The sequence below is a fragment of the Ipomoea triloba genome, chromosome 14 (genome assembly GCF_003576645.1).
Source record: "Ipomoea triloba cultivar NCNSP0323 chromosome 14, ASM357664v1".
Lineage (NCBI taxonomy): Eukaryota > Viridiplantae > Streptophyta > Magnoliopsida > Solanales > Convolvulaceae > Ipomoea > Ipomoea triloba.
In genome coordinates, this window is record NC_044929.1 from 18868264 (window position 1) to 18896249 (window position 27986).

Below are 27986 nucleotides of genomic sequence, written 5' to 3' on the forward strand. Positions count from 1 at the left end.
TAATTAAATTAATGAATATGATGCAATAATGTAAAGTATCTACCTATTGCATTTATACACTTATTTTAGAACACTGAATTTTTGTGATATTTGTTGCATGCAAGGAAGACTCATACTATAATTGCATTTATATACTTATTCATACTCATATTCGATGTTATAATTTATATAATTGTATATCCATTCAAATATTTCTTAAAATATTATAACAAATTCATTCCGTGCAACGCACGGGGTAAATACTAGATCTCAAAAATAACATTTTCTCATTCCAATTAACCTTAAATATACACTACACTGCTACAGTGTTAGCATTCACTAAAATCTAGTTGTTTGTCAATGTTGGGCAATTTATTTTTGGAAGTTAAATGGTTGATCTAAAAGAAGAGAGTTTGACTGTCCGAAGAGGGAGAAAGGAGACCAAAGAGAAAATTTTCATCTCTGTTACAGTATATATTTCTATATTTGAATTTCGATACAGTTCAGGAGCTTGAAATTAGGGTTGACATGCCCAAGATTTCGCGGAAATGTTCATTGTTTATTTTTTGAAGTAAGCAGCATTTTGCCCGAAATATAGGGTTTTCGCTTTGTCAGAAGAAGGTAAGTCACTGCATTTCATCTGAAATTCTTGGCTAAAGCCATAGCTTGATTCTTAGCTGTTTTTCAGCTCACGAATGCCAAAAAATGTATTTTTTTTGGGGGTTAATTTGGAATTTCTTCAATTATTTACTGTACTTATTTAAATGTGGGACTTAGTTGTAGAAAGTTGGCTAAAACTTAAAACCTTCTCCCTTAAGCGATGGATAGTTTCTGTATGTGTCATAAGAGTTAATGAAAGCTTTAAACTTGATGGAGGTATTAGCAATGGTGTGTTTAGTGGCATGCAGAATTACTAGTATTTTGTTGTAGTTGAGTTCACTTAGATGTTAATGACTTAATGCAATATGTTATAATTTAACTGTTGCTGGGAAAAAGCATCAACCTTTAAAGTACTTGATATTTAGATGCTTATACCAAACAATAAATTTAGATGGTTAACTGTGCTTATGGATGCAAATTTTGTAAGCACACTCTTCCTATTAGTATTTCTTTGGTATTCTTGGGTATGCGGAAGAGTTATCTGAGAAGAATTTGGGCCGTATCATTTTGTTTAACAGTCAGAAGCATGGTTTATGAGACGCGATCAAGGAGTAAAGTGGGGGGTGATGAGGACAATACTTCAAAGAATAGAGTGGCTGATGGAGAAGGAACATCCATTTCAGGTTCTAGAGAGACTGATTGTTTAGACTTACGAAGGTCAGCTCGGAAAACCTCATCAAAACAGATTACCACAAGCCCATCAACTACACGGAAATCTGAGCGTCTTCAGAAGCAGACTCCACCTGTAACTCCTACCAAAGGAAAATCTGGTAAAAATGAAAAATTGAGCACTCCTAGTCCTAGTCCTTCAAGGAAGTCTGATAGAAGCAAAAGAAACCTTCTACCGAGTACTTCATTGTTAAATGTCTCAGAGGAAGAATCCAATTCATCTGGCATGAAGAGAAATAAAAAAAAACAAAAGAGCATGAAGCAACAAACTCTGGAATCTGAAAGCGTTAGCACTAGCAGTAGCCAGAGCTTGTCTTCTATTGGAAAGAAAAGGAGGAGAATGAAATCAATGAATGCCCATAGTTATGTACTTTTGCTCAAGATGCGACGAAAAAGGGGCACACCTTCAGGTAGATGATCTATGTTTTTTGATATCCGCTAAGCCTGTGGATGCTTTTTTCTGTTTCTTTTTTGTCTGTTAGGTTTCTTTTTCCAGGAGGATTGTAACCCGATCTCCTTTCAATCCATGAGAAAGCTGAAACTAGTCATCCTTAACAACAATTCTACTTAAATCAGAAAGCTGCAGTTATAATATTGTGATGTTTTGAAATGAAACGCCTAAAGATTGCATAGGTGATTCCTTATGCCATTTGTTTCATGTTTGAGGAAGTACTAATGCACATGTTTATTCTCCCCGTAGGAATTAATAAGTCAAAGAGACCACATAAATTTTCTGGAGCTGATGGTAGGGACACCAGGCGCGGGGAGTTTGTTGGGGATAAAGAAAACAGGGACAGTGAATGCCATATAAAGGTCGCAGATGAATTGACAGACCATCTTGCTGCACAAGTTGATGAAGGAGCCTCCAACAGTGTGCTAGAGGCTTGCCCTGATATGAAAAGTTTGAAGATCCCAAAATTTGTAGATTCTGGGTCTGCTTGGTCACCATCAGCCGGGCATGAGAAGCATTTCTTTGCTGGGTCTTGTGCTGCATGTTCAAAACAGCGAAGGTAATTTTCTTCATTTTTGTTTGCAAAATAGAATGTTTTGTATTTTAGCTAGTTAGCATTTTTCGTTAAAGGGTTTGGTCTGTGTCATCAGTAAAAAGGCTGAAAGTGTATGATTACGTGTTGTACTTTCACTTGTAAGTGCATTAATGTTCTATGCTAAAAGATTTATTTATAATTTACAAAAATGTTTTTAATCTGTCTCTCTCTCTCTCTCTCTCTCCCCCCACCCCCACCCCACCCCTTCACTGCTTCACATCTTGAATGAGCAGAAAGTAGAAAAAAAGGAAAAAGAAAAAGAAAAATAAGTGAAGGGGTTGATGTGAAATGGAAGTTGTTTTTCCTTTGTTATGTTTGGATGGTACAGTTTTATATGCTTTTCCTGGTTCTGATTGATACCTAAATATAGAGATTTAGTCATGTATTTGATTTGTAATTGTTTTTATTTTGCTTGTCAAGATTTAAAGTATGCCTTATTATTGTTTGTCTTTCTTTTAAATCTGCAGGGTGGGTCATGGTTTGCCCAAAGTAGAGCTCTGCTCATGTGTTGCAATATCCAATAAGGATTGTGATAAATTATCTAGTCCTAAGGTTGGTTTATGATGCCATCTGATATTTGAACTAAGAGAAGGGAAGAGGTTGCACAACAAAGTTTCTTAAGATCTGCAGATTGATGAGCTTTACACATACACATTTATATTTTTTGTCTGCATGAATATAGTATGGGACTTTATTAGTTCAGTGAAAGATACACTTAACTAAACACAGATACTATCAAATAAAAAAAAGGAGTAGCTTGTAGCATATCCAGATATAGAAGCTCTGTTATGTCACAGTTGGTATATCTTGTGCAGTTACTATTGATAAGTATTGGAATTGCTTATTGCTTAATACCCCTGTCATTGGAACCATGAAAGCCCTTAGTCAATTTGTCTAAGTTGAATTTGCTCCTTTTAGTATAATCACCAACATTTTCACCTTTTACTTGTCCATGGAAATGCCTTTTTAGTGCATTTTCATCACTATGCCTTCTTAGCCTTGCTTACATTTGATGGATTGAACTAATGATTTGAAACTCTCACAAAGAAATTGTTAGTTATATAGGCTGTCTCTTTGGAGGAAAGAACTTAAGGACAGTTTAGAGCATGGTTTTTCTTTACTTTGTGTACAGTAGTCAGTAGATGTTTTATACTTATTTCCTTGACACACTCCATATTAGGATGAAATTGGTGTTGAAGCTATTATTATCTCGGGATCTGCTGAAAAATTCAACAGTGGACAATCCAAAGGGGCTCCTTCAGATCCTCATATGGATAGGAATGACAATGTGTGTGCTGTGTGCAAACAAGGTGGAAAGGGCCTGTGAGTAAACTTTTATGTTTCTGCATTAAGATACATAGTGGTGAATAATAACTTTGAACATTAAGGATACATCAATACAAACTTTTATGTTTGTGCATTAATAATATTGGTTATCATCACAAAATTAACTAATATCTGTTAGAAAACTAAGAGGCCTTGCAGATTTTGTTGTTTATCACACGCTACAAATTTCAAGATCATGGTCTTAGTTGAAGTGTCATAGTTTCATAATTACACTTGTTGGAATATCAAGAGACTCCATAGCTACCTCTTAACTCTTAAGCCTATAAATATATGAGCTGTTGTAATCTTTCAATTAAGTTGTAAATAGTTGTTATTAAGTTAGTCATGAAATTATTTCCTCTCCTATTATTTTACTTGCTGAACGCATAAAGGTTCTACCCTACCAGTGAGTAGTGGCTCAGTGGCTCTATGCCACCCTCCAAGCTTTCAAATTCATGATTTCTTAACAAATTGCTTGTTTTCTCAATTGGAAACCAGGATGAAATATTGCTAGCCTTTAATCAAATTAGGTACTACAAACATGAAGTCATTTGAAATTTATTTGAGATTTGGGCCATTTTCGCTCTCTTTTCCTATGTTTGCATTTGTTGTTGTTGTTCTTATTTATTTATTTGTTATCATTTTGTTTACTAGTGTTCTTAACATACTCTTCAGACTATGCAGTGGAAAGGATTGCAAGAGATGCTCCCATCCCCCTTCTTTAGGTACTCCTGTACATGATGTTCCATCAGGAGTCTGGCATTGTCTCTGGTGTCTGAAGAAAAAGATTGAATCTGGTGTCCACTCAGTGACACAAGGAGTAGAGTCAATTTGGGATGCTAGAGAAGTGGGTGTATCAGGTGTGAAAGATTTGATTGACTAGCATTCCTTATGTACATTTAATTTGAAGCCAGAAGTTATGATAACTCTCATTACTTTTTCTTTTCTTTTGTTTTAGTGTAATCTATTGTTTTGTTCCTGATTTTTTTGTTACTTCTGCCTTCATATCAGGAACACATAGGCAGAAGCAGTATCTTGTAAAGTACACAGGTCTTGCACATGTTCACAACCATTGGGTATCAGAAGCACAGTTGCTTCATGAAGCACCATCTCTTGTTGCAAACTTTAATGATAAGAATCAGGTCAAGTTATTGTTTGCACATTGGAATCTATGCCTTAGTTGATTAGATAACATGTTTTCTGAAATTCTAGTTGGTGCTTTTAATCTTGAATTGTTTGAAAACCTAACAAACAGCATTTGTCTCAACATTCAGGTTATTAGATGGAACTCTGAGTGGACAGTGCCACATCGTTTGTTGAAGAAAAGGTTATTATCTTTCTCTGAACTGCAAGGTGGTTGTCATAATTTTGATGCTGGTGATAATTCAGAATGTCAATACGAATGGCTTGTTAAGTGGCGCGGTCTTGATTATGAAAATGCCACATGGGAATTGGAGAATGCTAATTTTCTATGCTCACCTCATGGACAAAGCCTTGTTAAGGAGTATGAGATACGGCAGGAAAAGGCAAAACAAGTAATCAACAAGGTGCTAGTTGGATCATTACATTATCAAATAATTATCATCCTTGCATTTTTTTCCCCAGTAATTAAAAGCTGCATGTTGATTATTAATCAATTGATACAGTTTAGATAGAGTTTCATCCATGTTTAAAAGTAATCATTTTCCTTGAAATGGTAGATCAAAGCTGAATAGTGCACATTCTTCCTTTTTTTTTTTTTTTTTTTTTTTTTTTTTTTTGGCTTTTGTGTTGGGAGAATAAGTAAATCTATTAACTTGAAGGCTTCAAACTCAATTTTTTGGTGACTTTGATAAGTTTGGTGTCAAGTACACTTGTCTATCTGGTTATTGGATGCAGATGTTTCACAAATCACAACCAGCACAAATTGAATCATAGTCTCACACTCTTCTTTAGAATGGGTGTAAACATACTGATGCATATGAGTGACTGGTACATAGAGGGCTGAACTTTTCTGTTGTTTAACTTGGGATTAGTACTCATCTTGGGATTTATGGACCCATTTTTTGTTGTTGAAAAATAATAGAAAATAGAGAGTCGTGCTTTGGTGTTGAAAGAAATGGTACTGACTTGTGAATGAGAATTAACCCTTTTTTTCATTTAACTAGTTTTGATTATTTTATTTTATTTATTTATTTATTTTAATATTGCTTGTATTTCTTTGCACATACCTGCAGAATAATAAGCAATCTCTTGTTGAACTTTCAAAGAATTGGGCAGGAAGTTCACTTGTAACTGATATTGATATACTAAATTCCATAAACAAACTACAAGATTGTTGGTGGAAATCACAGAATGCTGCTTTTTATGATGATCAGGTTGGTTGAATGCATACATTGTTTCTGTTATGTATATAAGTAATTCTGTATTGGGATCTAATATTCGGCAATTTTGTATGAAGCATAAGGACGAGCTGTATGGGACATGATTGTGTAATCTCAATCTTTTATTTCAAATGTCATACAATTAGAGGAACTTATAGCAATAGCTTTTATATGTGATTCTATAACTAAATGGAATTTTGTTGGCAAGTTGGCTGTTTAATTTGGATTATTTTCTTGATTGAATTTTATCTTCATTTTTTCCTGATTCTACCTGGTAATTAGAATATTCTATGTCAAAGTGAAGTGCTTCTTGAACATTTGAATGTATCTGTTATCAATTGGAAATAGATGTAGTTTTGGTTTAACTTGTTATCACATGGCATATATGAAATCACCTATTTTAGTTAGACATTTGAAGCCTTTTGGATTCTTATTACGAATTCATTTTTGAATAAGAGTTCTTTGATATGGAATTCCCCACAAAGCTATGTATATAGTAATATAGATGCAGGTTTGGTTTATGGAGATTAATGCCATATTGATTTTAGGGCAGATTCTTGTATTATTTCCCTTGCTTCCTTTCATCCACTCAAATACTCAATTTTTACTCTTATGGTTAATAGCACTTTTGGTCCTATCTTAGACATCAGGAGTCAGCAACATGTCCCCCCACACCTATTTCCTTCCATCTGAATACATCCTTTAATTGCTCTAGCTCTATCTGAAAACCTTTTGCACACACTATCGTATTCTTCTCAAGTACAACATCAATGTCACTTCATTCCTCAGGGTATTCAGTAATCACCTCCACAAGTTTTGTGATAAAGTGGCTTCTGCTGTTTCATAGTTGCATGCATTTGTAATAATTCTCTCTGTAATCTAGACATGCTGCGAAGTGTTAACACAGTGCTATTAGCTCCGGAATGGTGCCATTTTTGGTAGACCCTTAAATGAAAAATTGTTGTCTTATATAATTTGCAGGAACAAATAGTGAAGATAATTTTGTTTATCTTATCTCTGTCAACGGTCTGCTGGCCTGTCCTTATCATCACAACTTCCAATGCTATTTCTAAGTGGGAAGCTGAATTCATGAAATGGGCCCCATCTTTGGATTGTGTAGTTTACCATGGTAGCAGGGAATCCAGAAAGAGTATTGAGACATTGGAGTTTTATAGCCAAAGTGGATGCATAATGCTTCAAGTTCTTTTAACCTCTCTTGAAACTGTTGTTGAGGTACATCTTAATAATTTGATATTTTTAGTTTGTCTTTTAATATTAGCACTTCCAAACACATCTTGGTTAACAAATGTTTAGTGACTACTGACTAGCGAGTGAAAAGAACGCTGGTAATTCTGGTTTACATTACCTCATTGGATGTTACAGTATCTGCAGCATGTGGTCATGTTCTTCTGACATATCTTTAAATTTTCTGCAGGATATACATGTATTAAATAGCTTGAGTTGGGAGGTGGTTGTTATTGATCAGTGTCAACACTCTAACGTATCAACTCACATAGAGAAAATTAAGACACTTGCTGGGCTAAAGGTGCTTCTCTTCAATGGTCCAATTAAGGTATCTTCTGTATATTATGTTTTTTTTTTTAAAATAAATAATTTGTGTTTACTTTATAGACTTTCTCCTCATTGCTTACTAATTTTCACAGCATACTGCATTCGAGTACTCGAACTTACTGTCACTTGTTGATTCTGATGGTGATTTGGATAAAGTTGATCTCTTGAAATCTCACTCAAATGATACTCTTGGACAATTGAAAGAGAGGTTCCCATGGTTTACTTCATGCAGCAGCAAATGGACATCCAAGTTTCTTGAGTATTGGCTTCCTGTTCAAATTTCTGAACTACAGCTTGAACTGTACTGTGATACACTACTCTCAAACATCAACGCTCTATGCTCTTACTCAAAAAGTGATCCTGTCGGAGCCCTCAATGATATTTTTCTTAATGTTCGAAAGGTCTGGATCTTACTTTTCACCCCCACCCAGCCCCACTGCATGAATGCACCTGCATGAAAATCTGTACATATCCTTTCATAAGTGTAACTTATACATGCAGCATAACTGTTACATTACGTAGTGAACTTTTTACAGGATGTTTGGTTGAAGAATAGGCTAGGAATAGAATGGAATTATTCGGAATTGGCTTATTACGATGCTTGGTTCGTTGTCTATTACATGGAATGAGGAGGGAATAGCCATTTTTACCACCTCCTAGTATTGACTATTCTGCCCTTCTCAGAGATAGACAATATTTCAATAATACTAAAATACTCCCATTTCTAAACTCTATTCTATTTATAATATATATTTAAGTATTGCTGAAGTATCGTCTATTCCTTTTCCATTTCTTAAACCAACCAAATTATGAAATATTATCTTTTATGTATTCTTTTTGAACCAAATAATGCAATGGTTTTCCTATTTTATTCTTTGTCGTACAATTTTAATATTTTATTTTCAACATGTTTCATTCATGGAATTGGCCATGAATGAAATGAAATATCTTGGAATGGACTTATTTCAACAAATTTTTTTAATACTTTTTTTTTTTCCTCTCATAATGAGCTATTCCCTCTGTAATAGGAATAACCATTCCGGGAGTGCACCCTGGTATTAGCTATTTTTTACTTCTCAAGAATATCTAGGGGGGTGTATTCAATCAAGATTTTTATAAACTTTTAATGACTTTAAAAGTTTTCATAATACCAAAATGTCCTAGGAATAGCTAATTTTAATAATATAAAAAATGCCATTGGAATAGTTCATTTTTCTCAAAACCAAAAATGTCCTTTGGTATACACACATATATTATTCTGAGTATTTTTGTCATCTAACTATTATTTCTTTTCCATTCCTTAAACCAACAATTGACCTATACGCAGTACTATTTTTTGTGAACCAAACAATAGAATATTATTATTATTATTTTTATTCCTCCTTATTACATTCCTTTTGAAATTTTATCTTAAAAAAAAAATTCCGCAAACCAAATGTGCAGTTATGATATTATGTTCCTATTCCTTTTATTTTCATTTTGTGAACCAAATGGGTAGTTAGTGTTTCAGTTTATGGTGGTGGTGAGCAAACCAATAATTTTGAAAATAGCAAATATTCTAGAGTACTTTATTGTAGTTGTTGCCATATTGGAGTTGAGCTCCTTCTCAAACAAAACAAAAACTGTTGAAGTTTAGACCACCTAATGCTTGCAAATGAAACTTCATCCTTCCAACCATACCCCTTTGGCATTGGGACCCGAATTACAGTGTTGAATTAGTTTTCCCCTTGCCTTGAAACAATTTATCATAAAAAGTGGCACAATAACTGTGGCAATGACTCTTGAACTCTGGGTTTATGCAGATTGATGGTGTTTTTACATTTGGTGCTATTCATGTTACCAGCATTCTATATTCATCATCCATGCGATTTGATTCTTTTGTTGCAACTGCTGGGTACCATTAGTTTCTGAAGGATTTTCTTTTTCAGTGTTGTGATCATCCTTTCACTATTTGGGATCCATCCTTGAATCCCTTCAACAAGGGGCTTTCTCAGCCTGAGATCTTGGATATTGGAATAAAAGCAAGTGGGAAATTGCAACTTCTTGACAAGATGCTATCTGAGATGAAATGCCGGCAGCTAAGAACAATTGTCCTTTTTCAGGTATAAATTTATTTGTTTTGCCTGTAGACCAATATATTGATCTTTGGTAATTTTACATGCGAGATCCTTTTATGGGCCCCAAAAGCTCAGCTCCCCTCTATTTTTGGTCCATTTTTCTGCAGGAAGCAATAATATCCTTTATATTGGGGCTTAAATGAACTGTATTTGTTCAGAACCAAAATAGAAGTATAGTACCTTAAGTTATTATTTCAGAAAAGCTTCAAAAGGGAAAGTAATATTGCCAAACGTGGAATGACAGGGCTATAAAGAAGTTCTGCTAGATAAGGAACTTGTTCAAGCTTTATTTCAGGAAAATATTTGTTTATATTCTGGAAAAAAGTCTGTTTAAGTAGAAGTTGCTAATAACATAAATGAGAAAAGAATGTTTGTGCCCTATATAATAGGACAAGCCTCTCACAGGAGAATTATGGTCTGGTGCTATGAAATGTAGGTATCTTGCAGGAGAATTATGGTCTGGTGCTGCAAATGTTTGATGCTTTGACTCTCAAGATGATGTGTTGTGTGCAAAATAGGAACATAAGAAATGAGGAGAAAGAGACGGAATTCTAGAAACTTCATCTCCAGTTCGTATGAAAGAAACCCCATAAAAGCTATAAGACCTCAGGCTTACTTGAAACTTTGTTACTCCTTACACACAAATTTTCCAATATGCCTACCTTTTCAGAACAATCAAGTTTCATGTGCTTGTCTTGAGATATAGTATCTTGCACATACTATTATAGATGGGCAAGGCCATATTAGGATTTCTTCTTTTATATTTTTTTATTATTTTTAAATAAATGTCAAAACATATGCATACCTGATGGATACTTCACTAGTATTTGTACAAACATTTTGTTACTTATTTTGAATTTGTTTAAATTTATGTCTAAGTTACTGGGTGAGCACCTGTGTGACTAGGTTGTTCTAAGGCTGAATTGCTGCTGCAAGGTTCATTTTAGTGATGCAAAATATGTCAAATGTTTTGTTTATACGGAATGATTTTCTTAATATGTGTACCCAAAGCATGAAGGGTTTATAAGTTATAACTAGAAGGATGTTTGAGAGTTGAGACAAAATAAAGTGGAATAAGAGAAATCAATTAGAAAAGTGGAGTGAGAGAGAACAAGTTTAGGAATCTGTCTAGAATTCCTTTTGAAGCTCACCATGGACCAGAGGTGGGCCAATAATGCCCCTCTCTAGCCTTACCTACACCCCTAACCTGAATCTAAATTATGAAAGAGTGATAACCGCTGTTTAGGTATCTTCCTTCGCCTGTGGAAGGGTTTTTTTTTTTGGGGGGGGGGGTGGGAAGTTAAAATGGGGACATATTTGCTACTGTCATCGAGCATAAAAAAGTCAGGAATTACAGCATAAAAATCTGATTCAGAGGAGTTTGGGATGGAAATCATGGAATGAAATTAATTTATTTATGGATTTATTATTTTTGTTATTGTTAATGTTGTTGTGTCATTGTGTGAATGGTTGAAGAGTCTGTCTATGAATGAGCCCTGATTTAGTCAATTTGGCTAGTCAATAGAAATTCAGTGTTTGAACGAGGATATCCACCTTATAGTTGGAATGCATGTGCGGCTACACTAGTTGTTTAGGATTAACTCTAGCCAATATATTTCTGATAGCTTCTGAACTTGTATGGGCTGTAACCATTTCGTCAACTATAGATTTTAAACCTGCACCAAATGAAATTTGTGCATGTATAGAATTGTATCAGGATACGCATGTTTACAATTATTGCTTGCTTTGTCTGATCTTGTTTATTTATTCTTAATGTATTTTGGCAGTCCTTTGTTGGCACCATGCCTTCAATTGGTGACATATTGGATGATTTTTTGCGTCAAAGATTTGGTGAAAATTCTTATGAGCGTATTGATGCATTTCTGATACGGTCCAAGAAGGAATCTGCTCTTAATAGGTTCAACAAGTTGGAAAATGGGCGATTTGTATTTTTATTAGAAAACCGTGCGTGTAAAGCGACCCTTAAACTGTCATCAGTGGATAATGTTATCATATATGGCAGTGATACTAATCCATGGAATGACTTGAGACTTCTAGAAAAAATATCATTTGATTCAGACTCTAAACCAATCAAAGTTTTCCGGTTATATTCAAGTTTTACAGTGGAGGAACAAGCACTTGTGATTGCAAAGCAAGAACCAGATCACTTACATAGTCCAAACCGGAACCTGAATAACACTCTCATGTGGGGTGCAGCAGATTTGCTCAGTAGATTGGATGGGTACTATGCTGGAGACGGCCAGGCATCAGCTATGCATACATCAACTGGGCAGTTGCTTTTTAGTGATGTCATAAGGGAATTCTCCACCATAATTTCTGAAAGCTCTGAAAATGCTGGCATGCAACGTTCTGTTATTTCAAAAGTTCTACATAGTTCTTCACATTGCACTACAAATCTTTCACTATTTGGTGAGCAGAAAAATAAGTGTACAGGTGGAGAAGCACCTAGTGTCTTTTGGAAAAGTCTGTTGGGGGGAAGAAATCCTCAGTGGAGACATATAAGCTGTCCAAGTCCAAGTCCAAGGAGCAGAAAGAGAGTCCAATTCTTTGATGGATCATCACCAGAGATTAACGTAGCGAAGAAGTCTAGGAAGATGAACAGTGGTTTTGATGCAATCTCTGTTCAGCCTGAACATGAAGGAGGTCAACCTTCTGCTTCAAAGGAAGGTATGTCATTCTTATGCTGGTTGCCCTCTTACCGATCTTGTTGCAAAGGAAATCCATTTTCCTAGATGAATGAGCAGCTTAAATGGTTCTGATGTTAGTGCAGGGTCTTCTACAATTAGAGCTTCTAATGAGTCATTGCCAACATCTACTACTTGTGAAAATGAGGTTGATTTGGTTGAGCCTGCAGAAAGAAAAATAATATCCGATGAGCAGCTTAGTCTTCATATTTATCTTAAGGGAGAGATGGCAAAAATTTTTAAAGTGCTAAAACTTTCGGTACCTCTCTTGACTTTTCCTTGTTATAACTGTTAGTAGGATGCCTACATCGTCACCTACTAATATCACTGACATGTTTTCCTTTCTTTCAAGTGTCTCATATTTTATAGTTTGCACCACTGAGGGATTTAATATTTCCATGTTAGATTTGGAAAACAAAGTTCTAGTTTAGAAAACTTTATTTATGCATAGCTGTAGCTCAATAGTTCAAAGGAAATTGCTTATGAATTGAGGCTTGATAGTATAAGCATAACTGCATAACTAGCCAGAGCCATTTAATATTTCATTTTTGTTTGGCTTGTTAAACCTTAGATCTTTTTTTTTTTTTTTTTTTTTTAATAAGTAAATATGCCATTTATTCAATCACCCACAATACAGACAAGATACAAGTTCTCTACAGAAAATTTCAGCCCATCCATAAAATCTACTGAAGGTAGAGCATTGTTAGGCAATTCCCCTTCTGACCAAAAGGTAAGGGCAGACTCAAAGGTCTTGGGATTTATCTAAAAACATCTGTTGGTCTTCAGAGCAGTGTTATTTTCTTTTGTTCCAAACCAGCAAAATAAACATGAAGGTTGAAGGAGATGGAATCCATTCTTTGTTTCTCTTTCGTTTCCACTTGAGATTCCAACCTTTCAGAACATTAAACAGAGTGGGCATGGGATCTTTTAATGTCTATTAATTATGTTTTTCTTTTCCTATATGCTAACAAGAAGTACTTTGGCAAAGTGAATGCCATGTTGTCCAATATGGAACCCTGTTTTGTTAAGGATCAAAAGACATCTTTGTGATAGAGGATTTTGGTTCATTACCATGCTGGTCAAACTAAATAAACATGCAAAGTGGAATTGGTCTGGGGTATTTCATTGTACTCAAGGGTTCAGATCTTTATGTGTTCATTGCATCATCTATAGGTGCTTTGAAAAGAAAGAAACTGATGATGATTCAAGGGTATTTCTATTCCAATTCATAGCTTAAAATATCTTCTGCCTATAACCCTTGCTTTCTGGTGCGTAGATAAGCCTGTAAATGATGCTGATGATTTCATGAACTTTTAAAGCACTTCTCAGTGATTTCTTTTTTGTACTTATTTGTTTCGTGTGTGAACCTCATAGTTGCATTTATTGTGAATAAGATCTTATAATATAGGATCTTGATTTGTGCATTTAAGTTACTAATCTGTTTATATGGCTTCACATGCAGGAAGATGTCAAAAAAATGGCTGGAAGTTTCCTAGAATATGTCATGGAGAACCATCGCATTAGTAGGGAACCAGTCGGCATATTCCATGCTTTCCAAATTTCTCTGGTAATCAAATGATCAATGTGCCCTTGGATATTTCAGCTTACAAATTGTTATAAACTAAGATTGGGCTATAATGCACATGGGCCAAACCACACTAAAAAATTGAATCCAATCAATTGATTAGTCTAACCCATGACCTTATAAACCTATATATTCTCTCTTATTTTATCAATGTGGGACTCTTAACACCCCCTCGAGTGGACAACAGGGCCATTTTGGATCTAACCGGTTGACCGCTTGCAGCTCTGCCACTAGAGTGGACCGAACAAGCGGCTTACGAAAGCTTGGACGCCACCAATACCCATAACCGGGTGAACCCAAAGTGGACCGAACATGCTTTGATACCATGTTATAAACTAAGATTAGGCTAGAGTCACTCAATTGGGCTATAATGCACATGGGCCAAATCACACTAAAAGATTGAATACAACCAATTAGCTAGTCTAACCCATGATCTTATAAACCCATATATTCTCTCTTATTATGTTATGTGTTTGTATATATCTTTGAGATGTTATCTCTCACTCCCACATGCTGGAAGTACTTATAAATTCTGACTTCGTGCTTAGCTTTGAATATATTTCAGTTGTAGTCATTCTAATTTGATAAATGTTATGCTTTATGGTTTCTCAGTGCTGGACGGCAGCTTCATTCTTGAAGCAAAAAGTCGACAAAGAGGAGATGCTCGCATTAACAAAAGAGCATCTAAACTTCAAATGTACTAAAGATGAAGCGACTACTGTTTATCTGAGGTTGCGGGCATTAAAGAAAAATTTTTCGCAACACATGAAGAGAAACAAAAGCACGTCAAATTCATTAGAGCTTTCTGAAGCAAGTAAGAGTGGTGACACTTGCAAGGCTCCAGTTCAACCACCTTTGGAAGAACATACTGTTGATGAGGTCTTGTCAGTTGAACATGCTAAGGAAGTTTCAATGGAGTGCGATCATCGACCAAAAGTACATGATGATGCTCCTGATGTAGCTGCTGGGTATGAGCATACTGCAGAAGCAAATACTATAGCTGATGGATCTGCCGAAGAAAATGTTACACCTATAAATAGAACTGATTTGACAAGTACCACAGCGAACGAGAAAGAGGTCACTAGTAACTCTGGTGATGGAAACCAGACATTACAAGAAGTTACTTCTTCAGATGATGGTGGTTTGCTACCTCAAAACCAAGTATGTATCCTTGTCTTTCATAAAATGTTTTTGGTAAACATCTTCTATTCTTCTTACATTGTTATTATTCATTACCCCATTTGCATTGATCTGAACTATCTAGTTCTTGAAAGCAATTTATGATGCCTCAAATATAATGCTCACTGTTTCTGTGTACCTATGAATGTGTTGACAAATAATATTAACCTTTGAATCTTTGGTGCTTTGCAAAAAAAAAAAAAAAGCGTCTTATGATCTACAAACCTATATGCCTTGCAATTGTGATACTGCTATCTGGCTCTTGCGTTTTGTTTAGACATTTACATAAAGTCTAGGAAGTGGGAGTTGATCTTTGATTGTTGACTAACCGGTTTGTAATTTCTAATGAATCAGTGTAATGGGACACAAGTATCAGAAAGCCAGAGTACATCACAAACCGAAGCTGGACTTTCCGAACCCATTAATGCTGGACATAGAATGTCTGATTGTGAATCCGTATTGGCTGAAAATAGTGGAAACCAACCAGCTTCTGATGCTGGTGGTCGCTCTCCGCCTGGTGAAGTTGCAGACATGATCTGTAACCAGGAGGACAGTAGTTTACAAACCTCTAGACCTTCTCCCCAGTTGGTTGAGACAGGGACAGTAATACAACCTTCACCTGATGCTGATTCGCAAGGTGTGTTAAGTTTGGAACTGCGTTATTCAATTTATGCCCCTTGTATGGACATGATTGTCCTGATTTATGAGCAAGTCGAGTTGATTGCCAGCCCAGGGGTGAACTACTCTCCGTTTCTCAAATTACTGAGATGGAACCGTCTAACGTGGCCTTTATTCAAGGGCCTAATAACATATCCGTGCATCCAACCCACTTGATGTCTTATTGGAATTCACCATTTCCATTGCATGCAGATCCTCTTTACAATGAATTTGATAGGATGCGTAGAGAAATGGAGAATGCTGCCAAGAGCCATGAAGATCTGGTAATCTTCAAATTTTCTTCATGGCTCACTCTGTTCATTTTTATTGCCCGTGATTTATGCTTTATCTGTCTTTAAACAGAAATCACAGCTTAAATCTGATTGCGAAAAAGAAATAGAGGAAATAATTGCAGAAATTCGTAACAAATACAATGCCAGACTTCAGGAGGCCGACACAAGATATTCTCTGAGAAAGAATGAACTCGGTGGGAATCTGAAGAAAGTTCTTTTGAACAAGTTATTGGCTGATACTTTCAGATCTAAATGCAATGATATCAAACCTTCAAAGCTTCCAGGTATGCAGCAAGGTGTGATGTTTCTAATTGTTGTAAATGCTGCTTATTGCTTTGGGTAAATAAGTAAATTCCACTTTACCCCCTAACTACATCCTCGGGGACACTTTACCCTCTTAAAATATTTTTAGTTACACTTTTCTTGGACTGGTGGTCGAAGGTAGTTCCTATTCCAAAAAGCCAAAATAACCTTAGTAAAAATGAAAGGACGTATCTGTATAAATAATGATTCATTATTGTTGATCTCAAATAAACGAAAACGGTAAAGTGGAATTTACCTCGCAAAATGGTCAGACACAATCCTTCTCTGGTTGGGTTGCTGTCTCTGATGGAGAAGGCAACCCGTGATCATCACTGGTCGCTGGGGTCGCTGGAGCGTCATTGTCGATAGCTTGGAATCTCGTCGGAACCCTAGTGACCACCTAGGTGCCTATTACATGTTACTTTATTGGTTTCTAGGCTTCAAAGTACGAAAATTATATGTTGATGGACTTAATTGCAACTTTAAGAAGTTCAAGGGCTTAATTGACTTCCTCTATAAAGTTTAGAGGCCTATTTGACCATTTTCTCAAACAGCAAAGTGGAATTTCCCTCGCAAAATGGTCAAACACAGTCTTTCCCTTTTTAATGTATTGCTTTTTGTGACATAATAGAAGGGATTCAATCTATTCAGTGTAAAGAACTGGACAGAGATTTATTATTTATACATGTATTAACTATTAACTATTAACCTAATGGACCTATTCCTAAAAGGGTCTAGGGTTTAAACACTCCCCCTCAAGCTGGAGAGTATAAATCATATGCTCAAAGCTTGTTACAAATTATACCCAACTCTAGGAGCTCTAAGGGATTTTGTAAGGATATCGGCTAACTGATCTGTAAAACGCACCTTGGCACGATCTTTTCCCTTATGAAGTGGCAATCAACCTCAATGTGTTTGGTCTTTTCATGATAAACTGGATTTGAGGTGATGTGTAGAGCTGCTTGGTTGTCACATATCAGTGTCATTTGAGCAACATTGCCACATTGCAACTCTTGAAGTAAGTGCTTCAACCACATGAGCTCACACGTGGCAAGGGCCATAGCCTGGTATTCAACTTTAGCACTAGACCTGGCAACCACATCCTACTTCTTACTTTTCCAAGATATAAGATTGCCACCAATGAGTCAATAACCTGAAGTAGAGCGCCTGTCAAACGGACAACCGACCCAATCTGCGTTAGAATACCCAACAGCCTGAGCATGTCCTAAATCTTCATATAGTAAACCTTGCCTTGATGGTCTCTTGATATACCTTAGAACCCAAACATCAACATCCCTGTTAATAAACTAAATACAGTAGCTGAAACTCTCTTGTTTCCTTCATTTCAGTGTGTATTCATACATACATTGGTACACATATATATACTAAGGAGAAATCAGACAAGGGGCCTGAAAATCTGCCCATTATTCCTAATAATACTCCACTACTCCACTACACAGCTAATACTACATTATTTAGCTAATATTATAATGCTCCACCGCTGATAATGTTCCAGATAATGCTCCATTATGTCTCAACACTCCCCCTCAAGCTAGAGCATAGATATCAATCATGCCCAGCTTGTTACATATATATTCAATCCTGTCCCTGTTGAGTCCTTTGATGAACAAATCAGCTAGTTGATCGCCACTACGAACATGAGCCATAGAAAGTAATCCTTGTTGAACTTTTTCATGCACAAAATGACAATCCACCTCAATATGTTTGGTCCGTTCATGAAACACCGGATTATTTGAAATGTGTATAGCTGCTTGGTTATCACACCATAGACGTATGGGTTTGATTACTTCCACACCAATCTCCTTCAAAATATTGTGTACCCAAATTATCTCACATGTCACGTGAGCCATCGCCCTATATTCAGATTCTGCACTGGACCGAGCCACAACAGTTTGTTTCTTGCTCTTCTAGGAGACCAAATTACCTCCTACAAACACACAATATCCTGTCGTTGATCTCCTGTCATTCAAAGAACCTGCCCAATCTGCATCAGAAAAAGCCTCAACACTCTTGTGTCCATGATCAGCATATAGAATACCTTTCCCGGGTGCATTCTTGAGATATTTTACAATTCGAACTACTGCCTCCCAATGAGTTTGGGTTGGTGCTTGCATGAATTGACTTACCACACTTACTGGGAAAGCAATATCTGGGCGCGTAATGGTGAGATAGTTCAATTTCCCCACCAACCTCCTATATCTCTCAGGAGAATCAAGGGTTTCTCCCTCACCATCTGCAAGTCTAACACCTTGTTCCATAGGTGTCTCACATGGTTTTGATCCCCTATCAATCCAGTATCTTTAAGCAAATCCAACACATACTTCCTTTGGGACAGAAATATTCCTTTTCGAGAACGAGCAACTTCAATCCCTAGAAAATACTTCAGCACTCCCAAATCTTTCGTGTGAAACTTTTCCTTGAGGAAAGANCCATAGGTGTCTCACATGGTTTTGATCCTATCAATCCAGTATCTTTAAGCAAATCCAACACATACTTCCTTTGGGACAGAAATATTCCTTTTCGAGAACGAGCAACTTCAATCCCTAGAAAATACTTCAACACTCCCAAATCTTTCGTGTGAAACTTTTCCTTGAGGAAAGATTTAAGAGCTTCAATTCCTCCTGCATCATTGCCTGTGATCACTATATCATCAACATAAATAACCAAGAGAATGCACCCAACATTAGTATGCTTAAAAAAAACAGTGTGATCACACATATTCCTTTGCATGCCAAACTCAGAAATCACATTACTAAACCTCCCAAACCAAGCTCGTGGAGATTGTTTCAAGCCATATAGAGATTTCTTCAATTTACAAACCTTCCCAGACTCCCCCTGAGCAACAAACCCAGGAGGTTGCTCCATGTAAACTTCCTCAACCAGATCACCATGCAAAAAGGCATTTTTGACATCTAACTGATACAGGGGCCAATGATTAGAGGCAGCTAAGGAAATAAAAATGCGAATAGAAGCTAGCTTAGCTACAGGAGAGAAAGTTTCTGTATAATCAACACCATACGTCTGTGCATACCCCTTTGCTACTAGACGTGCTTTAAGTCTAGCCACCGACCCATCAGGGTTCATTTTCACAACATAAACCCACTTGCAACCAATTGCAGTCTTACCAGCTGGGAGGGGTACCAAATCCCAAGTCTGATTTTCCTCAAGAGCAGCCATCTCCTCCTCCATTGCATGTCTCCACCCATCATGAGCTATAGCTTGACTCAAAGTGTTTGGAACTGACACAGAATCTAAACGTGATACAAATGTGCGGGATGACATTGGCAAATGATTATAAGACACAAAAGAGGAAATAGGGTGTTGACAACTACGTTTACCTTTACGAAGGGCAATGGGAAGACTCTGATCATTTGACAAAGATTCTGGTAAGGAAGAAGTAGTCTCTTGTGGTTCGAGCGATGCCNTATAGCTTGACTCAAAGTGTTTGGAACTGACACAGAATCTAAACGTGATACAAATGTGCGGGATGACATTGGCAAATGATTATAAGACACAAAAGAGGAAATAGGGTGTTGACAACTACGTTTACCTTTACGAAGGGCAATGGGAAGACTCTGATCATTTGACAAAGATTCTGGTAAGGAAGAAGTAGTCTCTTGTGGTTCGAGCGATGCCACTTCAGTTCTCGGCCGTCGAGTATAAACATGTGTGACAGGGGGCCTAGAAACAGACTCGGTTGGTATGGTAATCGTGACAGGGGGCCTAGAAACAGACTCGGTTGGTATGGTAATCGTGTATGGGGGCCTAGAAACAGACTCGGTTGGTATGGTAATCGTGTATGTAAGGAAGTCATTTTCTAGATTTGGTATGGTAATCGTGTATGTAAGGAAGTCATTTTCTAGATTAGACTCACATTCATATGACCCAACACCCCTAGAAAACACCATGTTTTCAAAGAAGGTAACATCAGCTGACACTACATACCGCCCTAAGTCAGGTGAATAACATCTATATCCCTTTTGAGTACGTGAGTACTCCAGGAATATACACTTAAGTGATTTCGGATCAAGTTTCCCAACCTGAGGACGAACATCCTGGACAAAACAAGTACACCCAAATATTTTTGGAGGGAGATGAAAAAAGGGTTCTGTCGGATATACAAGAGAATAAGGGATTTGACCTTGAAGGACAGACGAAGGCATCCGATTGATAAGAAATCATGCAGTATGAACCGCATCAGACCAAAAAACCTTAGACACTCATGCAGTATGAACCGCATCAGACCAAAAAACCTTAGACACTCTCATTTGAAATAAAATAGCCCGAGCTACTTCTAACAAGTGACGATTCTTTCTTTCTGCCACTCCATTCTGCTGAGGGGTATACACACACGATGACTGATCCACTCCATTCTGCTGAGGGGTATACACACACGATGACTGATGAACTATCCCATTTTGACTCATGTAAGTGGAAAATGGTTTAGAGAAATACTCTTGGGCATTGTCACTTCGCACACACTTAATAACTTTATTAAACTGGGCATTGTCACTTCGCACACACTTAATAACTTTATTAAACTGGGTTTTGTCACTTCGCACACACTTAATAACTTTATTAAACTGGGTTTTGATCTCAGCACAAAAATTACAAAAGATGGTAAACAACTCATCTCTAGACTTCATAAGATATAACCATGTACATCTAGAGAAATCATCCACAAATGTTACGAAATATCTAAACCCATTCTTCCCTGTAACATGACAAGGACCCCAAAATCTAAACCCATTCTTCCCTGTAACATGACAAGGACCCCAAACATCAGAATGAACAAGTTCAAATAAAGATCGTACCCTGTTATCATCAGAATGAACAAGTTCAAATAAAGATCGTACCCTGTTATTGACACGAGGAGGGTAGGAAACCCTACAATGCTTAGCAAACTCACACGACTCACATTGCAAAGTAGACAATGACTCTAAACCAGGAAAGAGCTTCTTTAGGGTTGATAGTGGTGGATGACCATACCGACAGTGTAACTGGAAAGGAGAGGTATCACTCAACATGGCCTTGGACGGAGATATAGACTGCTCCAATACGTACAGGCCTCCGACTTCCTTCCCCTTACCAATAATCTTCTTTGTCAAAAGATCCTGAAATAGACAATAGCCCGGGAAGAAAGAGACAAAACAATTCAAAGTCCGTGTGATTTGGCTAATGGAAAGTAAATTAAACGGAAACTTTGGAAGGTATAATATAGATGATAGGGGTAATGATGAGGTTGCAACAGCACTACCCCTACCCAAAACTGGAACAAATGACCCATCTGCTAGAGTAACCGTATTTCCAGGTTTAGAAGGAAAATATGTGGAGAAAACGTTAGGATTACCTGTCATATGGTCACTAGCCCCTGAGTCAATAACCCACTGTGTAGATGAAGAAGACACACATGCAACAGGGTTACTTGTTTGCACAAAGGTTGCGGAAGAAGATGGTTGATTGGATGGAAACTGGGATGGAGACTGCATAGAAGTGGTCACCCTCAATTGATTGAATGCTGCTAATTCTTCATCTGTCATAACTACCGTATGTCCTTCAGATCCAGAAGTTGTGTTAGCAAATCTTTGATACCTGAGTGGTTTAGGACATTGGTTTCGGAAGTGGCCTGGTTCCCCACAATTAAAACATACTTTTGGTCTTCCACGACCTCCTCCACGACCTCTTCCAAAGCCACCATGTCCCCGATGTCGACTACCTCCACCTCGACTGTTATAACCTTCATAAGTATAACTCCCTTGCGACACAAATGTACCTCTTCCACCATTGTTTTCCTGTGATACAAAAACACTCTTCTCGGAAAGTTCATTATTGTCAATGTTTATTGCTGCATTCTGTATTTGAGAGAATACTTGGTCCAATGACCCTAACTCCTTATTTCCCAGTAATTGGGACCTAAGAATATCATATTCTTTGTTAAGCCCAGAAATCCAACTAAAGGTAATCAACTGATCACGTTGTGCTTTCATTTGCTTCACATCAGTTGTGATGGGTATTGCAGTACACAAGGCTTCACTCAAACATTTGAAATCATAATAGTAATCCCTCAGATTTCTATCTTTTTGATTAGGTCGATAGACATCTTGAGACAGCTGATACAATTTCCTCAAGTTACTTGACCCACTAAACTATTCTGACACTAACTCCCATACTTCTTTAACAGTAGTACAATGTTGCATTGATAATACTACTTTCCTATCAATACAATTAATTATCCGTGACAACAAAGCTTTATCATCTGCTTCCCATGCCTTTTTAGCTTCATTTCCAGAGGGACAATCTTTATCTAAATGGTCACTTTTACCCATTCCATCTAAATTAATTTTAACCAAAAATTTCCATTCAACAAAATTAGACCCATCAGCAGCTAGTATCACGTCAATTAATTTAGATGGCGTAGATATAACCGTAATATTCACGTCAATTAATTTAGATGGCGTAGATATAACCGTAATATTCCTTGCTTCAGCCATAATAAATAAGAAAAGAGACAGACCTGGAACAGCCCAACATTGCCACAGTTACGCACACTGCTTGATATAAATCTGGGAGAGTACCTCAACAAAACTTCTCACGCACACTGCCTATATGATAGTCCAGGTTCATCCTCCTCGTCAATCCGAGCGCACTGGTGTGATCGGCGACCGGAAAAAGTGGCCGAAAAGTGACTCACGCGCCGGCGCGTGAGTCGGCGAGCAGCTTCCAGCGGTGGCGCGTGACAGCTCCGGCGACGGCGCGGCTTCTCGACTGGGGTCGCCCTCCGACGGCGACAACCTCCCTTTGGAGCGTGTCGTGTTCTGGCTTCGCGACACCACGACCCAGTCGTCTCCCTCCTTGCAGTTGCGCTGCCACCCGACCAGCTTGCCCTCTCCCTCACTTTCCACTCTATGAGTGCTCTGATACCATGTTAATAAACTAAATACAGTAGTTGAAACTCTCTTGTTTCCTTCATTTCAGTGTGTATTCATACATACATTGGTACACATATATATACTAAGGAGAAATCAGACAAGGGGCCTGAAAATCTGCCCATTATTCCTAATAATACTCCACTACTCCACTACACAGCTAATACTACATTATCTAGCTAATATTATAATGCTCCACTGCTGATAATGTTCCAGATAATGCTCCATTATGTCTCAACAATCCCAATGAGTATCACAACTCACAAGGGTTTTCAAGAAACTGACTCAATACACTAACTGCAAAAGAGATATTTGGTCGTGTGTTTGTGGGATAATTCAATTTTCCAATTAATCTCTTGTATCGTTCTCAGTCAGGCAATGGATCCACCTGCCCTAGTAAAAGTTTAACATTTGGATCCATTGGATTATCCACAAGTCTACAATCCAACATACTAGTTTCTTCTAAAATATCTAAGGCATACTTTCTTTGAAAAATGACTATACCACTGCTAGACTGGGCCACCTTCACAGTATAAATTCACCTACATCCAACAACAGATTTACTAGAAGGGAGGGGGACCAACTCACATGTGCCACTAGATTGTAGGGCCTCCATTTTTGTTAACATGGCTTGGTGCCAACATGAATCTGAGAGGGCCTCACGAGTGGATTTAGGTATAGACACAGAAGAAAGGTGAGAAAGGACGGCAAAGGGGAAGATACATGATGATAACTCAAAAAGGTATATATAGGATGAGGGTTACGAGTAGAACGTGTACCTTTCAGGATAACAATGGGTGCCTCAGTTAATCATTGTTAGATTGCGGTGGAACTGCAACCGGAAGACAGGGTGGCACAGGCGAGTCAACAGGAGCCTTAGCAAACACAGGTCGAGGATGGCACTGATAGACTTGAAGAGGGCGGCCTGTAACAAATGGAGGTTCCTAGTCAAGAGAAAGTGGACCAAGATAAGGAAGTGGGAGAGATAAGGAAGTGGGAGAGCCTCTGAAATAGAAATCGTGTCAATTGGTGTAGATTGAAAAAACGGAGTGCTTTCAATAAAAGTGACATCCGCAGACACAAAACGACGCTTGAGTTCTGGAGAATAACACCGATACCCCTTTTAGAGTCTGGAGTAACAAGAAAACACACTTGACAACTTTAGGGGCCAATTTCGAATGCCCAGGAGTCATGTCATCAACATAAGGATACACAATGGAATATGTGGTATCATTGTTTAGCACTAAGGATGTCACCTGATTGATCAGGTAACAGGTAATAAGGATAGCATCAACCAAAAAATGAGGAGGAACATGAGAGTGTACTAACATAGTGCAAGCGATTTCAACTAAATGCCGATTTCTATGCTCAACCACCCCATTCTGTTGAGATGTGTAAACACACGACTGTTGGTGTAACATACCCCAAGAGGTCATATAGGACTGAAAAGGCTTAGAGTGATATTCCTTAGCATTGTTACTTCGCAAGACACGAATGAGTTTACCAAATTGAGTTAGTATTTCAGCACAAAAATTTTGAAAAATCTGGAATAATTTAGAACGATCTTTCATAAGGAAAATCCAAGTACACCTAGAATAATCATCAATGAAAGTGACAAAGTAACGAAACCCTAAAATAGAATCGATGCGACATAGACCCCAAATATCAGTATGAACTTAATCAAAGGGGTACACAACCCGATTATTGACTCTCCGTGGAAAGGACTTATGTGATATCTTTCCAAGATGACATGACTCACAGTCTAATGACGCAATAAAAAGACTTGGGACCATCCGTCGAAGTTTGGAGAGACTGGGATGGCCTAAACGACTATGGAGAAGCATAGGAGAATATGTGAAAGCATAGGCAACAAGATCGCCACCACGAAGGTAATAGAGGCCTTGTGACTCAATCCCGGTGCCAATCACCGTCCCTGTATGGCTGTATTGTGATCCTACACAACAACCAAATCAACACAAAAGTTTATGGAATAGTTAAGGATACAGGTAATTTTACTCACAGAGATAAGGTTGAAAGGACTATTAGGAACATATAAAATTGACTCTAGGGGGAAAGATGACATAGGAGAAGCCTAACCAACACCGACAGCTTGTGTTTGATGACCATTTGCTAAGGTAACCATGGGCAAGCCTTAGACTTTGATACATTAGTCATAAAGGATAGATTACCAGAAATATGATTAGAGGCACTTGAGTCCAGAATCCAAGTACTAGGGGTGGTACTAGTTTGAGAGAGACAAAAGAGAAAGGAGGTACCAGTGGTGGGAGATGAAGCCATAACACTATTCAGGAGAAGACAAGAACACTATCTCACGAGGTGCTCGGTCATCGGTGACATTGACCGGTTGAGATGATGGATCCGAGCACACTCCTAGGTGTATCTCTTCAAGGCGAGTTACACTTTGAACGGAGGTTTGGCCGGAAAATTGAAAGCTCGTCCGTTGGCGGTGGCGGTGGCGGTGGCTGGTGGTGGGTCTTCAGGCAAAGGCTCGTGACGAGGTTCCAAGGGGTCCAGTGGTGAAAGATTGGGAGAAAAACCACCAGACACGACGGAACAAAGAAAACAATCGCGGCGGCAGAAGAAAGGGATTTTGTTTTAGGGTTTGTTAGCTTCTGATACCATGTGACATAGTAGAAGGGATTCAATCTATTCAGTGTAGAGAACTGTACAGAGATCTACTATTTATACATGCATTAACTATTAACTTAATGGACCCATTTATAAAAGGGCCTAGGATTTCAACACTTTTTATTCTACCTGGTTACAACTTCCAAGAAGTTTGGATCATGATATATGGGGCTTTCATGGGAGCTTGGTAAACTTTGGAAATATTATATATTGCATAAATGGTTTGTTAGGAATATGCTTTACTGAAGGTTGCTGAAATGAATGATTTCTCATGTGTATTTTTTTCGTTCCACTGCAGCTGTGCCTACCAGTTATATACAGCATCTACGTCAACCATCAACACAGCCTACATCGCGATCTGCCTCTCTCACAGGCTCATCTCCAACTGGCAGGCAAACTTCAGCACCCGCTTGTATGAGACCACCAACTGCTTCACCTTCTGCTGGTGAGCAAACTTCAGCCCAAACTTCTACAAGGCCGCCATCTGTTGCTTTATCTTCCAGTGGACAAGTAGTGGGCCGGCAAACTTCAGCACCAGCTTGTACGAGACCTTGGATTGCTTCACCTTCTGCTGGCGAGCAAACTTCAGCCCAAACTTGTACGAGACTGCCATCTGATTCTTTGTCATCTTCCAGTGGACAACAAGTAGCTGGCCAGCAGACTTCTGCTCCATCAAAGTCCTCTCCCGTGGTTGGTGAATCTCCGAGAAGGCTAGCATCGATTTCTTTGGTTCCAGCTGGCATGCAAACTCCATCACCGGTGAGGATGAGATCGCCACCAATTGGTTTGTCTTCTGGGGGACAAACTGTAGTTGGGCAGCATACTCCTGCACCATCAAGACCTCCTTCCATGGTTGGTAAATCTCCAAGGATTCCTAGCAGACCACCACTTATCAGTTCCATTACTCCTTCCTCTGGTAATCCTCGACTATGGTGCGAGATTCGTGCCCCAGCACCCCACCTTCAATCTTTCAGGCCTTCTATGTCTGCATCTACAGCTGGTCCCTCGCCCATCCCGAGTGCTAGACCTAACTTGTCTTCATATTCATCCTCACTCAACCATGTTCCAATTCGACCTGGAGTGATGTCTTCTCAAAATCCACAACACAAGGAGCAGCCACTCTCTCTGCAACAACCTCCTGCAAGTATCTCTGACTCTCTATCTGCACTGGAGCTGCACACAAACCTTGATAATCAACCTAATCCAAACCGCCCAAGGCAGAGTGGTTGGCCAAGTCTTAGCACACCTGCTAACATGTCTTCTTCATCTTCACCCTCACTAAACCACTTTAAAACTGTACCATTAGTGTTAGACTCTTCCCAGCTTTTACAAAAAATGGACCATCCCCTGCCACATCCTCAGAATCAGCCTTCTGAACCCGATAACAGACCGCTATCTGCTGTCAACATTTTGCGTCTTTCTGCAACAGAGTTGCTCAAAAATCTTGATAACCACTGCAGAAATTTTGATAACCAAGCTAGCGCAACCCAGCCAAAGCAGAGCGGTGGACCAGGTAATTGCATTGCTGCTAACTCTTCTTCATCTTCGCCCTCGCTCAACCATGTCCCGAGCCAACAACCATCAGCGTTGGACAGTTCTAAACTTTCACAAGACCAGGAACAGCCACAGCCATTAGGTGCAAATGACTTCAACCCTCAAAACCAGCCTGCTGTTAATATTCTGCCATTTTCTGCCCTTGAGTTGCTCAGGAATGTTGATAACCAAGCTACTGCAAGTGCAAACCAGCCTAATGATTGAACTTTGTATTAGTTCTTGGCTTACTTGTTACCATTAACAATGCCGGGGCTGTATTTCCTCCTCAAATCCTTTGTTTTTAACGCATAACATTGTACTATTTTCACTTGAGAAGCCTGACTGGATAAATGAAGATTGTAGTTTATTTGATTTTCTGTAAAAGAATTGTCTTTCTATGACT

General features: G+C 38.2%; 1 protein-coding gene across 1 annotated transcript; it reads left to right on the forward strand.

Annotated features, from left to right (window-relative positions):
* Positions 1-369: 369 nt before the first annotated feature.
* LOC116005202 lies at positions 370-27986 on the forward strand. The gene is made up of 21 exons (XM_031245460.1): positions 370-600; positions 1158-1718; positions 2009-2318; positions 2822-2906; positions 3535-3677; positions 4356-4540; positions 4692-4822; positions 4955-5227; positions 5897-6037; positions 7025-7276; positions 7479-7616; positions 7708-8016; positions 9544-9717; positions 11520-12420; positions 12524-12696; positions 13900-14004; positions 14635-15183; positions 15556-15838; positions 16072-16142; positions 16222-16435; positions 26349-27986. The coding sequence occupies exons 2-21, from the start codon at positions 1166-1168 to the stop codon at positions 27806-27808; spliced, it is 6450 nt and encodes a 2149-aa protein (XP_031101320.1). The 5' UTR covers positions 370-600; positions 1158-1165; the 3' UTR covers positions 27809-27986.